The sequence below is a fragment of the Hyalella azteca genome, unplaced genomic scaffold (genome assembly GCF_000764305.2).
Source record: "Hyalella azteca isolate HAZT.00-mixed unplaced genomic scaffold, Hazt_2.0.2 contig4404, whole genome shotgun sequence".
Taxonomy (NCBI): Eukaryota; Metazoa; Arthropoda; class Malacostraca; order Amphipoda; family Hyalellidae; genus Hyalella; species Hyalella azteca.
Genome location: NW_025934621.1, coordinates 1 through 19,396, shown reverse-complemented (window position 1 = coordinate 19,396; position 19,396 = coordinate 1). Strand labels below are relative to the sequence as shown.

Genomic DNA, 19,396 nt, shown 5'->3' with positions numbered 1-19,396 from the left:
AACACATTTTTTAATACGGTATATTAGTATTGCAAGTAATATTTGAAATGAGAACTGCCCGATGCTTTACAAGTATGTACCGATACATTATTTGCAGAATTGCTTTCCAATAAGAGATAAGCTTATACTGGATATTGTAATTAATTTTTAACGTAACATTTATGAACCATTTATCTAAAACCCGAAATTTAAACGTTCTGGGATTGACAACATATGTATAATCTTTTGGCTTACGAATTCTAAACTTTAAAACCGCGACAAAAGTTTTTTGACAAAATACATTACGATAATTTCGAAAAGAAATGACATTGAAGACTGAACAAAGAAGACTGACCTAACAAACATATGCAAAATTAACTGCTTTCAGATCCTCAGCCAAGTTTTAAGCATATGTGAGATCGACTGTTTATAAATCTTTCGTACAATGAATAAATCAATCGGCGTTTTGTGGGACGTCATAGGTTTTGTTAATAGTTGCGGTTAGGCCCAGCCCTCATCTCAAGTAATTATTTTACAGTACAACTAAAGAAGGGAAAAAATGACAGCGATGGCGAAATTGAGGATATTTTCATAAGCAAACAATGTTGGAAAAGAAGCGTAATATAATCCATAGTGTAGGTTAAGAGAGACATGTAGGTGTCTTATCATAAATGAATTCCATTGGACTACATGACAAACATATTATCGTTGGCATTTGTCGGCTCGTTCCTATAAATACTTTCTATCGGTTTCAATTTCATGTTGATGGGAATTTGTAGATTAGTTAATAACCCACTACAATAACGTAATTCAAATAGAATTTCAATTTCATAATGCGTACAAAAATATATTGTCATGGAAACGCATGAAACACGTCAACGAAGTTAAAGGAAGAACCGTTACTAGTAAAATACATGTACTATTGTAATGATGAAAATAATCTTCAAAACTACCATTAAAATACATCGTTGTGAATATGAAACATTCATGCTGGCTTCATGAATATAAAACAATCGAATAATATCCATATGTCAGCACTGCAGTTATCAACACAATTAAATATTTTGTATTAATTAATTTTTATTATTGTGCATCAGTTCAACGATGAGTCATTACATAGAATATTCCCGCAGAAATATCGCAGGAATGTCAATATTCCCAACCGAACTCAGGGTGAGGCAGCGGCTTGGTCACCCAAAATGACTTGTATATAAAAAATGAAAACTTAACATTGATGGTCTCAGATGAAATATAACCTAAAGATTATATTAGCTGCACATGGTTCTGCAAACACACCTTGTTCAAAGTTATTACCGTCGTTTTCGAAACTTTGGTTAATTATTTATAAGTGAGTAATCTATAATATTAACGGCACTTCAATAAAGGGAAGCCCTAGAAATGTGCAATCCATATGTAAGAAATGTTGTGGGGGTTTAATTTTGATGACAATTATTTTCTTTAGTCAGATAAAACGTAAAAGTTTGATGGTACACAGATAAGGTTTATCTAACCGAGGCGTTTATCCGGACATGCCATTTTATCCTGCAAAAACTCATCTGCGCGAACACGCATATTTCGCATGCTTTTACTACGCATGCTCTAACTTAGCCTTTCGCATGCCACCTTGATACGTGATAGAAACAAGTCGTAATAAAAGTACAGGCGTCAGCGTAAAAAATGTTGTAAATTAGGCGTATCGCCGATTCTGACCACCGTAGCAGTTTCACAGCTTGTTGCGGTTCTCGAACACGCAACACATTGCTCACATATCCTGTGCTTCGCCGACCCGCCACCTCGCCGGTTTCGACCAGTAGTACTTTGCACAGTTGCTATAGGTATCGAACCCACAACTCGAAGATCCAATTTGGTTCTCTGAACTTTTGCCACTCGACCACTCTGCTATCATCGCTTTATGTTGTACATGTTTCCTAAATCTGTGAACCAAACATCACAATACAAAGTTACGTGTACACTCAATACAATACGCGTTCACTCGATACAACTAAATAGCTGCCTAATTGACCAAAGAGTTTAGTAGCAGAGAGTGTTAGTAAGCACAATTATTTCTCTAACTAATAACATTTCTTAAACGAATTTCGAGATGCCACTGTGCATTAACTTGTTGAAGAAGATTAGAAGAATCCAACACAAGAACAAAAAAAAAAAAAAAAAAAAAAAGGAAACAATCAAATGCATAAGCCGTGAAGTCAATACAAGAAAATAGGAATAATTCCGAAAAATTTAAAACCTAAGCCATGCTACAAATGTAACTATGGTTGAACCTCATGCAAAAACAACAACAGAAGTTAAAAATGAAATGATAAGAAATATCTCATTCAAGTCTAGTTAAAAATTTCGATATTACTAACCACCCTTGTTAAATTTTCGACGATTGAAGCATAAACTATAAAAAGTAAAAACCGGATAAAATTGCTTTGTGATAATATCCATGGAAAGTGAAACACATGACATGGGACGACGTTCCATATGTGCCGGTACATGAATATCTATACACTGTAACGCATCAATGTCATGCTCCAACTTATTAACGAGACTCCGGAATGATCGAACAAGTTCCAAAGAAAGAATTTTACGATGGAATTTCTGGAAGGCTGTAGTAGGGCTCCTTGCCGGCCTCTACGACCAGGACAGAGCCGTTCACTTCTTCCTCCAGCAGCTTGCTGAACGCCTCCACAACCTCCGGCACTCTGCAGCGTCATCATGGATAAATTATTGATTTACACGAAGAAGTCATCTCTAAAACAATATAATGGGCGTATGTATGGGACATATCACGATGAAAACAGTCGATTTAGATCAATAACGGTTTAGTTAACGGAGTTTTACATTAGCAAATTGCTGGACAATTTCTTCCTCAAGTAAGATCCTAACACAAATTTTGACGCACTGCAGATGTAATCAAAATATTCCCAAGTGATAACGATGAACTGATGATTCTTTGGGATAAGCAATTAAAACTATTCAATACATACATAAGGCTATAGTGAACACTCACGTCAAGGGCTTTATTTTACCGCCGGCGGCCTGAAGCGCCTTAGCCACGGCTGGGGAGAAGGCCTTCTCCATGGCGCACTGAAGGAAGGGCGTGCCGCTGATCAGCGACGGACACAGACACAGCACCTTGACTCCCGTCAGGCTGTGGTGCAGTGGGTGCTGTGTCGACACAATGACAGTGAGCATGCATGGATTATAGCGGCGTAATGATGGCGAACTTTTTGGCTTGTCAACTATTCCTGCATCCGTTTGCCCATGATTATTACTGTCTTATCATTAACATGTCATTAGTTGTACTGATTATGAAATGCACAAACAAAAAGCTATTAACTGCTCTTCGTCAGCACTTGATTCAGTTGAACGCTTTTCGTAGAAAGTTTACCACATTTGAGTCATTGGAAATCCCTTTCGATTGTCTGATTTCCCAACTCGAACCAGCATCAATATTACTAAACTTGAGTGAACAGCTTCTTAGCCCCCTGAAAAATTATGACGATTCTCTATCTCGAATTATAATTATTTTAAGCATTATTAGGGCTCACCCCCAGTGCCCTGCTGAGGCCGACCACGCCGCTCTTTGTGGCCGAGTAGATGGGGCCAAAGGGCAGCGTCTTGATGGCCGCGATGCTGGCGACATTAATGACAGTACCACCGACGCCAGGCGCGTCGTCACCCACCGAACGCATGCGCTCGAACGCCAACAAACTCCCTGTGATGTAACCTCCCTGAGGACAAAGAGGGAAAAAACATTTCGTTGAAATTAAATTATATCAGTTATGATAAATTGAGTGAGTTGAATGATTGAGAACTACATATGTCGGCAACGTAATTGACAGTATAAATCTGAATAGTTATATATTAGATTTCATCCTGGGAATATTTTTCATCGATTTCTATATTCGAATAGTTATATATTCCTGATATGATGGGATAGGGCTATAATTACCGTTAGGAGAGATGACAGAAATATTAAATCTGCAATAATTTGACATACTAAAACAATGAAAAAACTGAAGAGTGAGCATCAGGAAGATTGGAAATTTGCTGTAATTGTAAACTAAGAAGCTGTTAATTTAACTAGCAAGTTATAGGCAGACCAGCGCAATTAGAATAGTTGTCAAAACGAAGAATTACAGCATTTTTTTAGAATTGACGAGTATTTCCATTAAGTATTTTATTGATAATATGACATAAATACAGAACGAAAATAGGAAATGATAATGATAAGTAAATTCATTGGCATTTTCTTAGTTAAAAATTAATTCTATTGACTCAAGTCTAAGCTGCATTATGCATGCGTTCAAGAGAAAAATTTTGACGTGGCATGAACCTCCGATACAATTTGACGAGGAGGTCCAGCTTGCCCAGCTGCTCCTCACAGCGCGTCCAAGCGTCTGAAGAAATAATTGACAATAAGTTTTTATCAGTAGAAAATGTCGCAATATATTTAGTATCTCAAATAATAGAGAATGTTTTGTATAACTAGTAATACAACTGAAGCCATTATTCTCATACAAATACAAAAATAATACAATACAGACAGCGTTTCTGCTTTCGTTTTCTAATCAGTTTCCGTGTAAACTCGATCCCGCAACACCTCTTTGCTCGGTAGGCGAAAAATAACATTGTAATTTTTCTACTACTCGATCCGCAGTGTTTATGCTGATGTTAGCTGAGCAATACCGCAGCAATATTTAGAAAATATAAGGAATTACCAAGAAATTTGTCAAGAGATAGCATCAGAATACGTTTATGATGATGTTGCAGAACGCCAGCTCCTCGATGATATGCTGTCGTCAGGTAAGCAAGTTGTCAACAAATCACAAGCCGCACTTTGCGTCGGATCAGCATTTCAAGGGAGCCCAAAGCCAAACATGTCATTAGGCAATATTTACCCAAATTCGAATAAAAAAAGTGTAACTGAAACTATGATAAATTGAGGCGCTGTTTGTTATCTATTGTTTGCAGGCATAAGCGGATTTAATCAGGTACTGCAAATATAACCTTGCGAATCCGATCGAAGTAGACGAGTATTTTCGTCAGCAATAACCAACCACAAAACTGCTGTTCAACCAAAATATCATAGCACTCTAAAGCCTTCAAGATATTATATTAGCAGCAACCCACCACTGAACTGCTGTTCAACCGAAGTATCGCAGCACTTTAAAGATTTCAAGTTATTTATATTAGCAACAACCCACCACTGAACTGCTGCTCAACCGATGTATCGCAGCACTCAAAAGCCACCCTCTCTTCGCCGTACTTCGTTGCAAGCTCCTGCGCAGCGGTACTGAACTACTGTTCAACCGAAGTATCGTACCACTCTAAAGCCTTCAAGATATTTATATTAGCAGCAACCCACCACTGAACTGCTGCTCAACCGATGTATCGCAGCACTCAAAAGCCACCCTCTCTTCGCCGTACTTCGTTGCAAGCTCCTGCGCAGCGGCGCGGCCGGTTTCCTCCATGATGTCCGCAATGCAAACCTTAGAGCAAAGAATTATTACTAGAGGTGGCGGCGTTGATTATGCGAAATCTGACTCGTCAGATTATAGATTTTGAAGAATTTTAACAGACAGCTGGTATGTAAACTCTCAACTCACTGCCTCAAACTGCTATTCTAAACCCTCAGCCATCTCGCCGATTTTGATATGGATTTTCACAGCTAGATTCGGGTACCTAACCCACAACTCAATGCTCTTATACAGGGTGCCCTGAACTTAACTTTACCTCTTGCATGATCATACAGCTAGTTTTTTATTTTTCAACGCAAGAGCTTGTTACAGCCGTGATGTCAGAGATACCCCGATGCATGTTAAAAATTAGAGCATATTTGTTCAATTGACTTTATCATTAATATAGATTTAAGATATGCATGGGATGTATGGCAATTGCCAAAAAAGTTTGATAAAACCAATAGCTTCCAATTGAACGTTCTTAAATTTGCTCTTTGTTTCTTCGGACGACTGAAGCTAACCTTCTAATGAGAGACGAATTTAAAAGTCTGTTGGTTACGAAGGTAAAAGTAAAAAAAGAATATTTTTCTCTCAAATGGTCTATCCGAATGGTCTGGGAAGAAGTAACTGTAACTCTAAAAGACATCTTTAATGTTTGTCCTCAAGTTTTGCCTATCCTTGTCACACAGTGCCCGCGTCACCGAGCCTCTAGACTTGTGAACTTGTGGCAGTGACCCTACAAGTGGACTGGCAGGATGCCTTCGTTGAACAAGATCCACTGCACATGCTGAAGCTTTATGAGCACTTGAGGTACGGGTGAGAGAGCGACCATGCATATAACGTAACACAAAGACGAACTCTACATGCTTCAGCACTGCACCTCAAGGAGTTCAATGAGCGCCGAAGGTACGGGTGAGAGAGTGACCACCTCAAGTAACAAAACCTCCTTCTTGTATCCTTTAGTACAACTATTGATTAGAACAGTTATCCAATAACATGAACTATAAATTTGTCATGGAACACTTAAGCCATTCGTATAAACCATAATAAAGAAAAATGATATATATTAGATGTGGCGAATTTCTCTTCAAGTGAGAATATTAACGCAGACTTGCAGTTGGCGTTACTCAATGTCGTTCACACGCATGTTAGAATCACTAAACAAAATAAATACAGATGATATTGTTGCAGAATTCGATTCGCCGATGATAATATTATAATTCAACCACTAGCCTGCAGAATTTCATCAAGGCACATTATCAAGGCAATTAATTGTTTTCTAATGAATTTACGCTAAGCCAAGACGTCAAGTATTAACCCTCTACCGCCGTATGTCACTCTCTGGGAACATAACTTTCAACTTGAATTATACGTAAATGATTGATTTTAGCAACCTGAGGACCTTTGTACGCAACAGAGAACATTTTAAAGTGTTCTACGTGGCGGCAACCATCAGTGCAAGTCATTTTGCGCTCACTAGAACGCATCCTTTTCGGGAAGTAGGCTTGCGACAATATTGCACCGGTTACTCATGTCAGGCGGTAGAGGGTTAATTAAGCCCTATAAAGTAGTCACGACTTCAAACCATTCGATCACCGCCAAGATTCGAGGCTCACCTTGAGTCCGTTATCGAGGAGACGCTCTGCGATGGCTCTGCCCAGCCCACGCGCTCCTCCCGTCACCAGGGCAACTTTGTGCTCCATTTACAGGATATTATAATATCGATATAATATTATGAAGAAAACAATACCACAAATATTACAACCTTATAGATTGTTGCAATGATTTATAATTATTTTATGCTGGAGAAATAGAACAGTTAAAGGGACATGAATACACATAAAAATACGTATTTGTAGAAAGTGGTAGTCAGGTCCTAACACTACCGGTAGTCAATTAATGACACTACCTGCTACGACACTATGCACTAACTACCACTAACTGCTGACACTAATTTTTACGACTCCTTACAGTCTTACACTAACTCCTGACACTAACTGCAATTAACTCCTGACACTAACTGCCACCAATGCCTGACACTAACTGCATTCACCAAGAGTCTCTCTCAACTATACGAGTAACAAGAACATCACTAGCTATGTATTAGACTTGAAGGCATTGGTCCCCCCAAAAAACGATCACACAAGAAGTGACGATGTTGTTGAAATAGAAGGGAGAATTCCAGCGGGTTAAAATTTCAATGACGCACAACCGAGTGCACAATACCCAAATAAAGACAGGGAATTCCTAAGTGTTCTGATACGTATACATACTACGCCGTCATTCATGAGCAGCGATGCTCAGTCCCATTCATAGTTTCGTTACGCACGCGCGTGGCGACGTTGTTTTGTGCAGTTTCCGGTTATGCAAATACAATATACTAGGGAAAATTCCTTAACCCTCCTTAAGAGATACGGAAAAACAAGGTACATGAATGAAATTTGGTATTCATTACACGTCTTGACTCATAAAATTACATTCGTGTCAAGTCTCCACTTTTATTTGAGGTTTTCGCTTTCTCTTATCAAACTATAAAGCTGTAAATTTAACAATTAAACAACAGGTGCGCGAATTAGAAAAAATATGTGACTGAATTGCACGACCTCAAGTCTTAATAAATTAGAGGTGGCAATAAAAAATTAGAGGTGTTTTGTATACGAATACTTTCGAAATAACTAAATAAAACTCGAATTTTAATTATGAAACATACCTGCCATTGTCATTTGAGGCTTCAAGTTCGTACTACTACCTTACGAGTGCAACTCATTTTAATTGGTCTTTACTGAGCGATTAAATTGTGTCCTTTGTTGTGTCTTTCAACGGAAATCATTTGAAAATTTATACGGTTAAGATTTCAGTGATCAGAGTAGAAGAAGATCAGTGAAAAGATCAGAGTAAAAATAAGTTTCGTATTTAATATTCTGATGATACAATAAAAACAATACTATTGGAATTTATATTTTCAATATTTCAACATATTGAAGCTAAAGGCGTTTTTCGAATATAATATAGTGACACTACGGTGGACACGATTCAGTTGCTATGGGCAATACAATATAATATAAATTCTCCTTGCATTCGATATTGTCGCAATCGTCGAACTGCATCGATATGCACTTTCAAAAAAGTTAAACAGTTCAAACAAGAAAATACGACGCTAGCTGCATCTGATGTGATATCATACAAGAGATTAAGGAAGAAAGGAAGATTTATTTACAAACCCATAATAATTGTAATCATAAATAATGACAAATAATACTATCTTCTACAACAAGTTATGCAAATAGTAAAAAAATAGTCTCAAAGAAGCAGAAAAAAAGTAGTTGCGAAATAAAAATTCTTCCTCTGAAGCCAACCAGTTTTAACACATGGAGCGATAGATCATGGCTGCCGCTCGAGAACCTGTTTAGTTAATTAAACCAAGCAACTCGTGATGTACATTTTACAGTCCGGCGTTTTAAGAGTACAGCGGTTTTACCATTTTATGTTAAAAAATCTAAACCCTCGTGGCCTGACTTGAAAGGAATATAGGAAAAATGATATTTCCCCATTCTGTAAAATGTCATGAATAGACCATAATCATTTGAAAAGACAAGTGTAAATAGTTCCTTCCAACAATCAATGACTAGCCAAATTAATTCATAAATTAGTATTCGTACAGCAGTGTCTTGCATAAGATAATCTATTGAATGATATAAGATATTATTTAAAATCGATATTGATACAACAGACAAGTCGTCGTCCCCCACAATAGAGAACATAAGTGGTCAGTCAAAAATAACTTGTGTCTTTAAATCATGAACGAACCTCGCACAGAGGAGTAGGCTGAGTACAGAACAAATGAACGAGACCTTGGCTTCCTATAATTACAGGTTTACTGCCACCAAGTCAAGGTCTAACAAATTTTAATTTCCAAAACGGCGCTTCATCTCAGGACGCTCGAGTCTAATAAGGCTTGATGGCATCCTCAGTCACTAGGGATTTATTTTTTAAAGCCCACGAAATTAATTTATTTCGTAGACATTTCTGAGAGAATTTCGAGCGTGTAGATTTCTTATCGAGCTTACAAAACTAAATATGCTTCAAAATTACAGAAAACCGAACTTTTTTCCCGCAAAGAAAAACAGAAGTGGCTGATAAGACCAAAGTAATGTATAAGATTGCTGGCTCCAAATTCACAAATGCCCTCATCAATATTTATAGATTTAGTTTTTAATTTTTAGTTTCGCGATGCAAACATCGTCGGACCAAAGCGAGTATCATAGTGAATACTAAGATACTTGACATAGAAACTAGTGAGCAACGTGTGAAGTGGTCTAACAGCCCGCACTTAGCGATTTGCTTCCTTTTACGTTCAATTAAATTGGCAGCGGGCTTGCAACTTCGTGAGTCAGCAGAAAAATATAAAACCTTCTTAAAGTCTCTTTTCCCTTAAAAAAATTTCTACTCCTGACATCGATGCGACATTTTTTTTACTGCTATCACTAGAATTACATGCTTCATATTTTCTTGTAATAAAAATTTTCTGTTATGAGTCGAGGCGAGTTACTTGTAAAATAGATGATAAATTGCAATAATGTATTTAATGTCAGACCTTTAAATTTAATGATGCCAAGCAGTGTTGATTTATTGGGAAATGTCTGATAAATATGTCATCCCCGCCTTTTTGTCTTGGTAAATTTAGTTACTGATTCATAGCTGAAAGTAAACACTTCCTCGTGACAACTTCTCATTATACGATCTAGTTTGCTCACACAGCGTTCATTCAAATAAAATTGTTGTTAATGCATTGTACGGGCTGTCATTTTGTATAGTTCAGAGCCCAACCAGAGTGAAGTAACTATATATTGAGGCGCGGCACTAAATTATTCCTCACCACACACCTTAACCAGACGATGGCCAAGACATCACTGATGTGGTCGTCCACAGTCTACACTCAAGTCGCAACTGACTCTTGTCGTCCCGGCAGTCAGCACGACGGCACCCGCGGCATTACCACTAGAATGTTGCTCCAGGGTATCGCTGCAGCAGACGTACCTTGACTATAAAGGTGACAATGTCGGCGACCTCGCAGTGAAAAAAATTCGCAACGAATATAAACTGCTTCAGACCGGATCATAGAACCACTGAAGTCGCGGATAGTTCGAAAAAAAAACATTCCATGTTCGCGGACGGTGAATTCGTTACAAAATTTATGAATTTAAACATCGGAATTTAAACTAATCTAAAACTTGATCAAATTCATTTTGTTTGCCGAAATCGTATAGATGTAATGATATTCTGATTTTTTTTCCGAATCGAAGCATTTACCATCTAATTGAGATGAATGATATTAATAAATTTTATAAATAAATAGTGAGACTCCACCTCTCAAACACATCAAACACATCCGTCTCTCGCTGAAACTTTGCACATGCATTCATTAGGACCTAACCATTATTTGTTCGATTTCGCCTTCGTTTCTACCTTATAGGGCATTCATCAAGGCTCTATTACTGTGATTGCAACGATGATGATTTATATGATAATGAAAAGGCATATATAAATATTTAATTTTAAATGCAAATAATATGAGCGATAACCATTTTGATACGAAGTATCATGGTACGCATGTATCACTGTAAAAATATTTGTAGCGATATTTGCACAACTTCTACATTACTGCTACATGAGACTAAACATTCAAATATAGTTTGCATTTCAATATTAGGTTGTAATGTAAGTGAACTGTAATAAAGTGATAATACTTCATACAAATTAAATTTGTGTATTGGATTCCGTCTCAAACGAAGACGAAATCGAACACATGATCACGGCCTAATCACCCCCTTTGGTCCTATTGAATACCATATATATTTCTTTGCCCTACGTTAATTAATTTGGAATATTTTTTCATGTTCAGTGCAAATTTGACTATCGGTCGCAGAAACACCGGTCGCTTCACTTATAGCCGAATAACTCGCGAATTAAACCTCATTAGAAAATGTTTGCGCGAGTTAAATATAACCGTTAAGTAGTAGTTCACATATATATATTCACAAATATATATTCACAGTTTCGTGCAAACCTGTAAAGTAGTATAGAATATTATTATTCCAGGAAGAGATTGTCGTGGCGTCTCGTTCAGATCGAACTTCGAGGGCACGTTACAAGTGGCTAAAAAAGACACGAGAGGATAAAAACAGTGAACAGAAATATTATTATGTTCACTGCCCGTATACATATGTTAGAAACGAAGGAGAAATCGAAAAAAAATCGTCACGACCTAAGCATCACCTCTAGGTCTTGAATGCATATGCAGTTCCATCTAATTGCCTTCATTAGTTTCAGAGATACTTTATGTTCAATGAATCTTGGAGAACGGTCGCATAAGTGTACGAAAGGTTCCAAATCCCAACATGGTGGAAAGTCCTGATTGGCGAAAAACTGAATTTTCATGTTAGCAGGTGGTTAAATAAAATTTAGGTAAATACTAGAGGATGAAAATTTAAAAACCTAACATTTGTTCTTAGGTAGTGTTTTATCTTTCGCATTATTGTGTTATCTCTGACAGATAGTACATTTCCCCCACGTCATGCACAAATCAAGCACCTTCATGTTTCTCAGCGGTTTTCGAAGCATGCGCATTTCTGCTGAGTTAATAGCATAGGACATTCAAAACAAAAGTATATACTAAGGGCAAAGTGCAAAAACAGTTTATGATTAATTAACAGAGCCACGATGAAATTATTAAAGTACCTTATGTTTATCCGGAATAGAGATCTCTTATAGGTAGAATTGTCATCAGAAGTATGTATAATTGATATATTTGCAGCACTCATATAGGGAGCCCTGAGTGATCACTTATGAGTCCATGATTAGACTCATAAGTGATCAGGTAACACTTTCATTCCGACTATATGAATTGCAACAAGTCACTCTCAATTCCCCGATCCCTCTTTATAGTGAACAAGGTCTTTGCTTGCAGAATGTTCGAGAAAATCAGACTACTTATCACTCAGACTACTTATTTCCAGCGTGGGAGTTCAACAGATGCAAACTAAACTGCACAAGTGGCATGATTCTTTTCCTCTTATATAAGAGCTATCTTAATATCCACAACACAATTTCTTTACTTGTTCTGTTCTGTAATAAAGTTGTTCGGTCTTCAGAGTTCTAAGTGTCGCTGGCAATTCAGCATTGAACAAGAATGCCGTCTAAAAATTTTTATCTGAATACTGCATTCTTTTCATTGTTTGTCCTTACGGTAATAGGGGCTGTCCTTGCTACTCGTGCAGCGTGAGTAATTATACCTCAAACAAAAGGCTCTATTGTCGTACTTTGGAACTATTCAAGAGTTCACCTTAAGAGCTAATAATTTGATTGCAATAATATGAAATTGGTCGGTCTTTGAATGAAAATTGTTTTAAATTTTCATCGCAAATTTATTACTAAAAGATTTTGTGTCAGAGACAGCCACTGTTCTAGGCTTGAGTTAGCTCTGCCCAACAACTTCTTCATAATCTCAAAAATAGCTAGCATGAGCACATTTTAGAAGCATATACCATTTTCTTTTCGTGATGACATAACGTAATGCGAAACAGGCTTTCAAAATTTCTTTTAGTTAAAGATGCAAAGTAACGTTTTCTTTAAAGAAAAGAAAATTTGGCAGTTGAACCTTGAACGCCGGTCTCGACTGTGCTGGGAGTCCGTAAAGAAGTTATTTTAGGCTTTATAAGAAGTGCATGGAGCTAAGTTCAGCTGTGGGATGACGATGAATTAGTTTTGACGATGATTTGAATATCCTGCACCTACTCTAGCAGCCTCAAATTCCACTCACTGAGCTCGTGACTCATGAGCAACGACAGAAGAGATTAATCGCCATGTCATCCAAATTACACCAATGTTAACGTCATGATTCAGAGAAAAACTGATTCTCGTTCGGATATTTAATTTAAATAATTTATGAACTTACCACATGAATTATTTATTCTTTGATTTAGGTACATCAAGAAGTTCAGATAAATTTAAAGTTCCGCCGAGAATACATACATATAGTAAGAATGAGTGAGTCAAAGAAAACCTGCACTATAAGGGAAAACTCAAAATCTGGACCCAAAACATTAGAGAAACGCGGTATTGAGGCATTACAGAGTGAATCGAAATGCAACAAAAAGAAAAAATTTGAATGGTGGAAAAGAAGTGTGATTTATCAGGTGTATCCACGATCATTTCGCGACACCACAAAGAATGGAGTGGGGGACATCAAAGGTTAGAGAATAAGCGTAATGAATGATGTAACTCGAATGATAGGATAACGATTTAAAATTCAGCTCTCTGTGCAATTTGTTCCTTAATCGTTGAAACAAATTTAAGCATAGATAGGTAATTCATCAATTGTGATCTAAATGAACACAATTCGTCTACATATTTAAAAGAAATCCTTCATATGAAACTGAATTTGCAACAAATTATACATTTGATTTGTGTATTTGGTAAGTTGTTATTAAAAAAAACATTTTAGCTACACTTATCGAGATACTATCCGACTACAGGCATCACGTCCCGACTGCCTTACCTCTCATCGTTGGGGATCGGAGTCGTCTGGCTGAGCCCTATTTTCGCCTCCCCAATGGCTGATTTTGGCTATGACATCTCGAACTTTACGGCGATCGATCCCATTTTCGGGACGATGGAAGATTTTGACAATCTTCTTCAAGCAGCGCACGACTTGGGTGAGAGAAACATAAAGTTAACATTGTACTGAATAAGTAACTTGGAATGGAAGCACAACTCGTTGACTGAATTTTGAATGATTTGTTTTGAAATTATGTTGACGTTTGATCCAGGCCTGAAGGTGGTTATGGATTTGGTGCCAAACCATAGCAGCGACGAGCATGAATGGTTCCAGAAGAGCCTCGCCAAAGAAGACCCATATACCGACTACTACGTCTGGTCTAATGCCAGTGGCTTCGATGAAGTTGGCAATCCACTTCCTCCCAACAACTGGGTCCGTTGGTTATTAGAAATATCTATTATTGACGTTTGATCCAGGCCTGAAGGTGGTTATGGATTTGGTGCCAAACCATAGCAGCGACGAGCATGAATGGTTCCAGAAGAGCCTTGCCAAAGAAGACCCATATACCGACTACTACGTCTGGTCCAATGCCAGTGGCTTCGATGAAGTGGGCAATCCACTTCCTCCCAACAACTGGGTCCGTTGGTTATTAGAAATATCTATTATCTCTTGATGATTCTCAATTTACAGCAGACTGTATTTATTAAGTAGTTTAATTTTTCGATTTTATAATTTTTGTGCAGTTGTTGTTCCATTGAAACCATGTGAAAACTTGATTTTGTACTCAGTCTCTCTTTCTTGAGGCCCACATATACGCATGCATTTGCTTGCAGTGCAAATTTTAGGTTCTATCAGCTGTTTTCAGGAGAGGATGGAATTAATACAGGCAATGTTGAACCACATGTTCGCATGCAATGGTCACAACACGACTGATCAGTTACTTCTCAGAGGAGTGATGTCTGATGCATTAACAGAAACAAAAGTTCTCAATAATTATTATTAAGTTTGATTCCCTGCCAATAATTGTGTTGGTGAAAAAAATTGCATGTAGGGTTATATCGGATATACAAGGGGTTAGACAAAATAAAGAAAACACCAGAGAAATCCACCAATAATTTTTTAGTATTTGTTGCAGGTCCACCTTTTACGGCGATTACAGCATCAATTTTTCGAGGTATTCATACAAATTGTCAATTGTTTCCAAAGGAATTTTAACCCATTCTGCAGTTGAAACGCCCTTCAGCTCTTTTAATGACGAAGGCGGCGGGTATCGACTACTGACTTGCATCTCTAAAATAGACCATATATGCTCACTGATATTTAGGTCTGGTGATTGTGGTGGACAAATGAGATGCTCAACTTCATTATAGAATGTTCCTCGTGCCATTTTTAAACAATTACAGCTTATAGATAGGAGCATTATCTTGAAAGGTGGCGCTCCGCTACGGAATCAGTGCTTGATACATTGGATGAACTTGGTCCTCCAAAATTCCTAAATAGACACGGAATTGATTCTCACATGAAGAGAAATCATTGGTCTACCGGATTTTCAAGAAATAGCACCTCAGGTCATCACAGATTCACCACCATGTTTTACGGTTGGGAGGAGGCAGTCGTGATTAAATGACTCTTTTGGCTGCCCCCGAAGGTAAACTCGGCCAGAGGTTGGAAAGGTGAACGATGATTCATCAGAGAAAATCACATTATCCACTGCTCGAGGGATCAATTTTGGAGGTTTTGGCACCACTCTAAACGCTTTGAAGCATTTGTATTTGAAACCAAAGCTTTTCTAATTGCAGCTCGTCCGTTGAATCTTTCGTGCAGCTCTCGGCGGACAGTCTTTATGGAAACTGGGTTCTGAAGGTGTCTATATAATGAGGTCTGCAGTAATTTAAACAGCCGTGGTCTTTCGATTGCCCCTCACAATTCGATTTAGGTTCCGACGGTCTCTCTCAGACAACGTCGACTTTCGAACAAACCTGTGCTTTGCTGAGGACGTTTTTCCTTCTCTTTCAACAGCAGTTATTACTTTTGAGACAGTACCTCTAGAAACGTCAAGCATTCGGAAAGTTTCTGGGACACTAACACCTTCCAATTTATCCTCTTTGGAAGTCAGAGAGGTTTGCCATTTATAAGTCATAGGTTAGGTAATAGACATCAAAATTTACTAAAAATATCTGTGCAAGGATAAAATATCACTAAGTAGCAACAATAAACAATAAAACAAAAAGGTCACGTTTTTATTGTTTATAACATGTTTAGAAATTACGATATCAAAATGTCAGGAGTTTCCCTTATTTTGTCTAACCCCTGTATTTACTTGATTATCGTCAATAAGCCTGCGTTGAAGAAGGCCAAGTTTCAGATCACTATTTCATTCTTGCCCTCGTAATGCGCAGAATATTACGTGAAAATCTTGTAATTAATATTTTTGTATAGATAAGTGTTTTTGGAGGCCCGGCTTGGAAATGGGTGGAAGGGAGACAACAGTTTTATTTGCATCAGTTCCTAGAGAAGCAGCCTGACCTTAACTTCAGGAATCCCGCCGTGCAGACTGAGATGCAAGTGAGTTTCAGTTTACTGTACAATCATGCGTGTATATACGACTTTTAAATATAAAAACTTAATTTAAGAACATGATCCATATCTATTAGACTAAAATTTTTATATAGGTGTTCATATTGCACATAGCGCAGAAATCAATTTAGAAAAATTTTATTCAATTTAAAATGCACTTAATATTTGCTGTAGATTTTATATACGATATAACATTCGGTAATTCCACTACCGAAAATTTCAAGTTGTAGATTTTATATACGAGATGACATTCGGTAATTCCACTACTGAAAAATTCAAGTTGTAGATTTTATATACGAGATGACATTCGGTAATTCTACTACCGAAAAATTCAAGTTGTTAATCTTGATGGAAATATTTGCAGTTTCCAATATTCGAGTATCAAGAATGTTTAAAAAGTACTGTACGTACTGCGTATGTTCTTTATGCACATTATAACCTTCAACATTACAATTGGCGAGATAATTAATTGAAGTCTCGCGCCTTCGCAGAACGTGATCAAGTTCTGGATCGACAAGGGACTGGACGGAATGAGGATCGACGCAATCAAGCATCTCGTGGAAGTAGAAGATTTGAGCACTGATGAGCCTTTGTCTGGAGATCCTAACGTTCAAGATCCAAATGAGTACGGATACTTGACACACCCCTACACCACCAACCAGCCGGAAACTCTGGATATCATGAGGCAGTGGAGAATACTCCTGGATCAGTATCCGGATAGGTAATTGATTGAGAATATTCGCGAAAAAAATGAGGTTAAAATTTTTAAAAATGTTACCGATAGTTTTGTGACATTTCCGTCAATTTAGGAAGCTATGAATTGTACCCACACGGTGGTTATACAATTTAAATGAAACGGCTGATAGTAATTTCCTTCTTAGGTACACATGTATATAAAATTCATAAAATTATTGAATTTGTTATAGTTTTACTTGTTGGACGCGTGGGGTTGCCGTTGTAATGCCATATTTTATTTTCAGTAAATTGCTGATGGCTGAAGTGACTTACTCTGGGGAAGAGATAGACTTGGTAATGAAATATTATGGAACGGAGGAAGAGCCAATTGCAGACTTCCCCTTCAACTTCAACTTCATCGACAACTTCCACAATAGATCGGACGTCACCGGGTTTTCTTTAAAGTTCACTGTGACCGAGTGGCTGGACAACATGCCGGCGGGAAAATGGCCGAACTGGGTGGTTGGTATTGCACTGAAGTTTTAAATGAGATGAATTTCAATTAGAATTTGACTATGTTTCATGGTAGTTGAGGTTCTTATGTTCATTGCAAAAAATTTGCGGATATTTAAAGTAATATAGAGTAATTTTGTTCTTTTTTTGACTAGTGTGTTTATTTTTTTAAGACTGGAATTCCATGTTAACAATATTTGATTCTTGCATGAAAAACAAAGCTTTAATTATGTCCTTATGAACTTGAATAACTGACCAGACTGATCAGATCAGAGTTACCAAATCACAAAATAAGCGAAGTTTTCGTCCTGCCAGCTTGGTAACCACGACCAGACTCGCATAGCAACCCGCATGGGCAAGGACTTGGTCGAAGCGCTGAACATGATGACGCTCCTGCTGCCCGGGACGCCGGTTACCTACTACGGCGAGGAGATCGGTGAGTTTTTTTTACTATTGTGTATTATTGTGTTTAATACTTGTGGTGTTGGAAGCCTCTGCAGCTGCGAGCAGGGATCGGTTATTTTATATAGTAGTGTTTTAAAAGGACATGTGGCCTGAGGTGAGGCTCAGTGTCGCACTTCTCGAGGAAGATTTTTTTTATTGTATTGACGTGGAGAAGGAAAGGATGTGGCTATAAAAGTAGAAGCTTTTCTTGTTATGATTACAAAAAATAAAGTAAAATAGAGTAAACTATGTACTTTATGTGAGAGTCGGGGCTGGAAAATGAAAATGCTTTAATGATGATAATCGGATGATGATATTAGCCAATGTATTCCTATTCGTGTGGACGATTGGGTTTCAGCGCTCCATTTTAATTTAATTTAATTTATACTATAGTATAAATTCAACGCTTTTAGCGTTCAGGTTTTCTCATCTTTGGGAGGTTCTTATAATTCGATAAAACTTTAACAATCTTGTAAGACGTAACTGAAGAAGTAGAACGAGCAATTAAAGTATTCTTATTACAGGACCACTAAAAACCAGTCTTAAAGATTCTTTTGAATCGTTCACCATCGACGAAACAAACTCGGGCTATCCAAATTGATAACATAACATTTAACATAGTGATGTCGGCGTCGAAGAATAGACCTGATGTGGCCTGTCGCCAATTATTGTACTTTTCGTGACTTTTCCACAGGAGATCTAAAAACAGGTAATTCGACCTGATGCAATAATTTATCGTAATCCTTTACATTTCCCTCACAATTATTGTTTAAAGCATGTGTTCGGGTTTCGTTTTAGCTTCGTTGAGCTTACACTATTTCCATGTTCGACCAGGAATGGAAGACACTTTCGTTTCGTTCGAGGATTCCCAAGACCCGTCGGGCTGCATTTGGGGCCCCGACCGTTACATGGAGTTCAGTCGTGACCCTGAGAGAACCCCAATGCAGTGGGACAACTCGACCTTAGCTGGCTTCACGGACGGACCCTCCTCCTGGCTTCCTGTTAATGAAAATTACGTCACATTGAACGTTGCTCAGCAGGAGGCTGCCGACCAGAGCTGCATTAAAAATTACAAGCAGTTGACTACCCTCAGGAAAGCTGAAGTTTTCTTCTCCGGAGAGCTTGCCTTCCCTGTGATTACGAATGAAATTTTCTCATACGTCAGGTTCGTTCTGATTGC

At 37.8% G+C, this 19,396-nt stretch overlaps 2 protein-coding genes across 2 annotated transcripts; one reads left to right on the top strand and one right to left on the bottom strand.

Moving 5' to 3' along the window:
• Nucleotides 1-552: 552 nt before the first annotated feature.
• LOC108665629 (15-hydroxyprostaglandin dehydrogenase [NAD(+)]) lies at nucleotides 553-7,254 on the bottom strand. Its single transcript, XM_047880002.1, has 8 exons — nucleotides 7,067-7,254; nucleotides 5,433-5,480; nucleotides 5,196-5,271; nucleotides 4,342-4,388; nucleotides 3,537-3,719; nucleotides 2,996-3,153; nucleotides 1,603-2,687; nucleotides 553-1,561 (listed from the first exon to the last, which is right to left on the bottom strand). Exons 1-7 carry the CDS (start codon nucleotides 7,151-7,153, stop codon nucleotides 2,570-2,572), a joined length of 717 nt encoding a protein of 238 aa, XP_047735958.1. The 5' UTR covers nucleotides 7,154-7,254; the 3' UTR covers nucleotides 553-1,561; nucleotides 1,603-2,569.
• A 5,867-nt stretch (nucleotides 7,255-13,121) lies between these two features.
• LOC108665628 (alpha-glucosidase-like) lies at nucleotides 13,122-19,385 on the top strand (the record flags this gene model as incomplete). The annotated part of the gene is made up of 8 exons (XM_018152405.2): nucleotides 13,122-13,700; nucleotides 13,985-14,164; nucleotides 14,279-14,439; nucleotides 16,447-16,572; nucleotides 17,076-17,305; nucleotides 17,565-17,781; nucleotides 18,088-18,208; nucleotides 19,051-19,385. Coding segments are annotated over exons 1-8 (1,578 nt in total), but the record flags the coding sequence as incomplete, so codon positions are not given.
• Between the last annotated feature and the right edge of the window lie 11 nt (nucleotides 19,386-19,396).

Bases quoted from the DNA above. Each gene is read 5' to 3' on its own strand.
- LOC108665629 (XM_047880002.1), bottom strand. From the start codon at position 7,153: ATGGAGCACAAAGTTGCCCTGGTGACGGGAGGAGCGCGTGGGCTGGGC. The intron at 5,272-5,432 runs GAGCTTGCAACG...ACCGCTGCGCAG, and splicing joins CCGGCCGCGCCGCTGCGCAG to GAGCTTGCAACGAAGTACGG. The intron at 3,720-4,341 runs GTCAAATTGTAT...CTTTGTCCTCAG, and splicing joins TGGGCAAGCTGGACCTCCTC to GGAGGTTACATCACAGGGAG.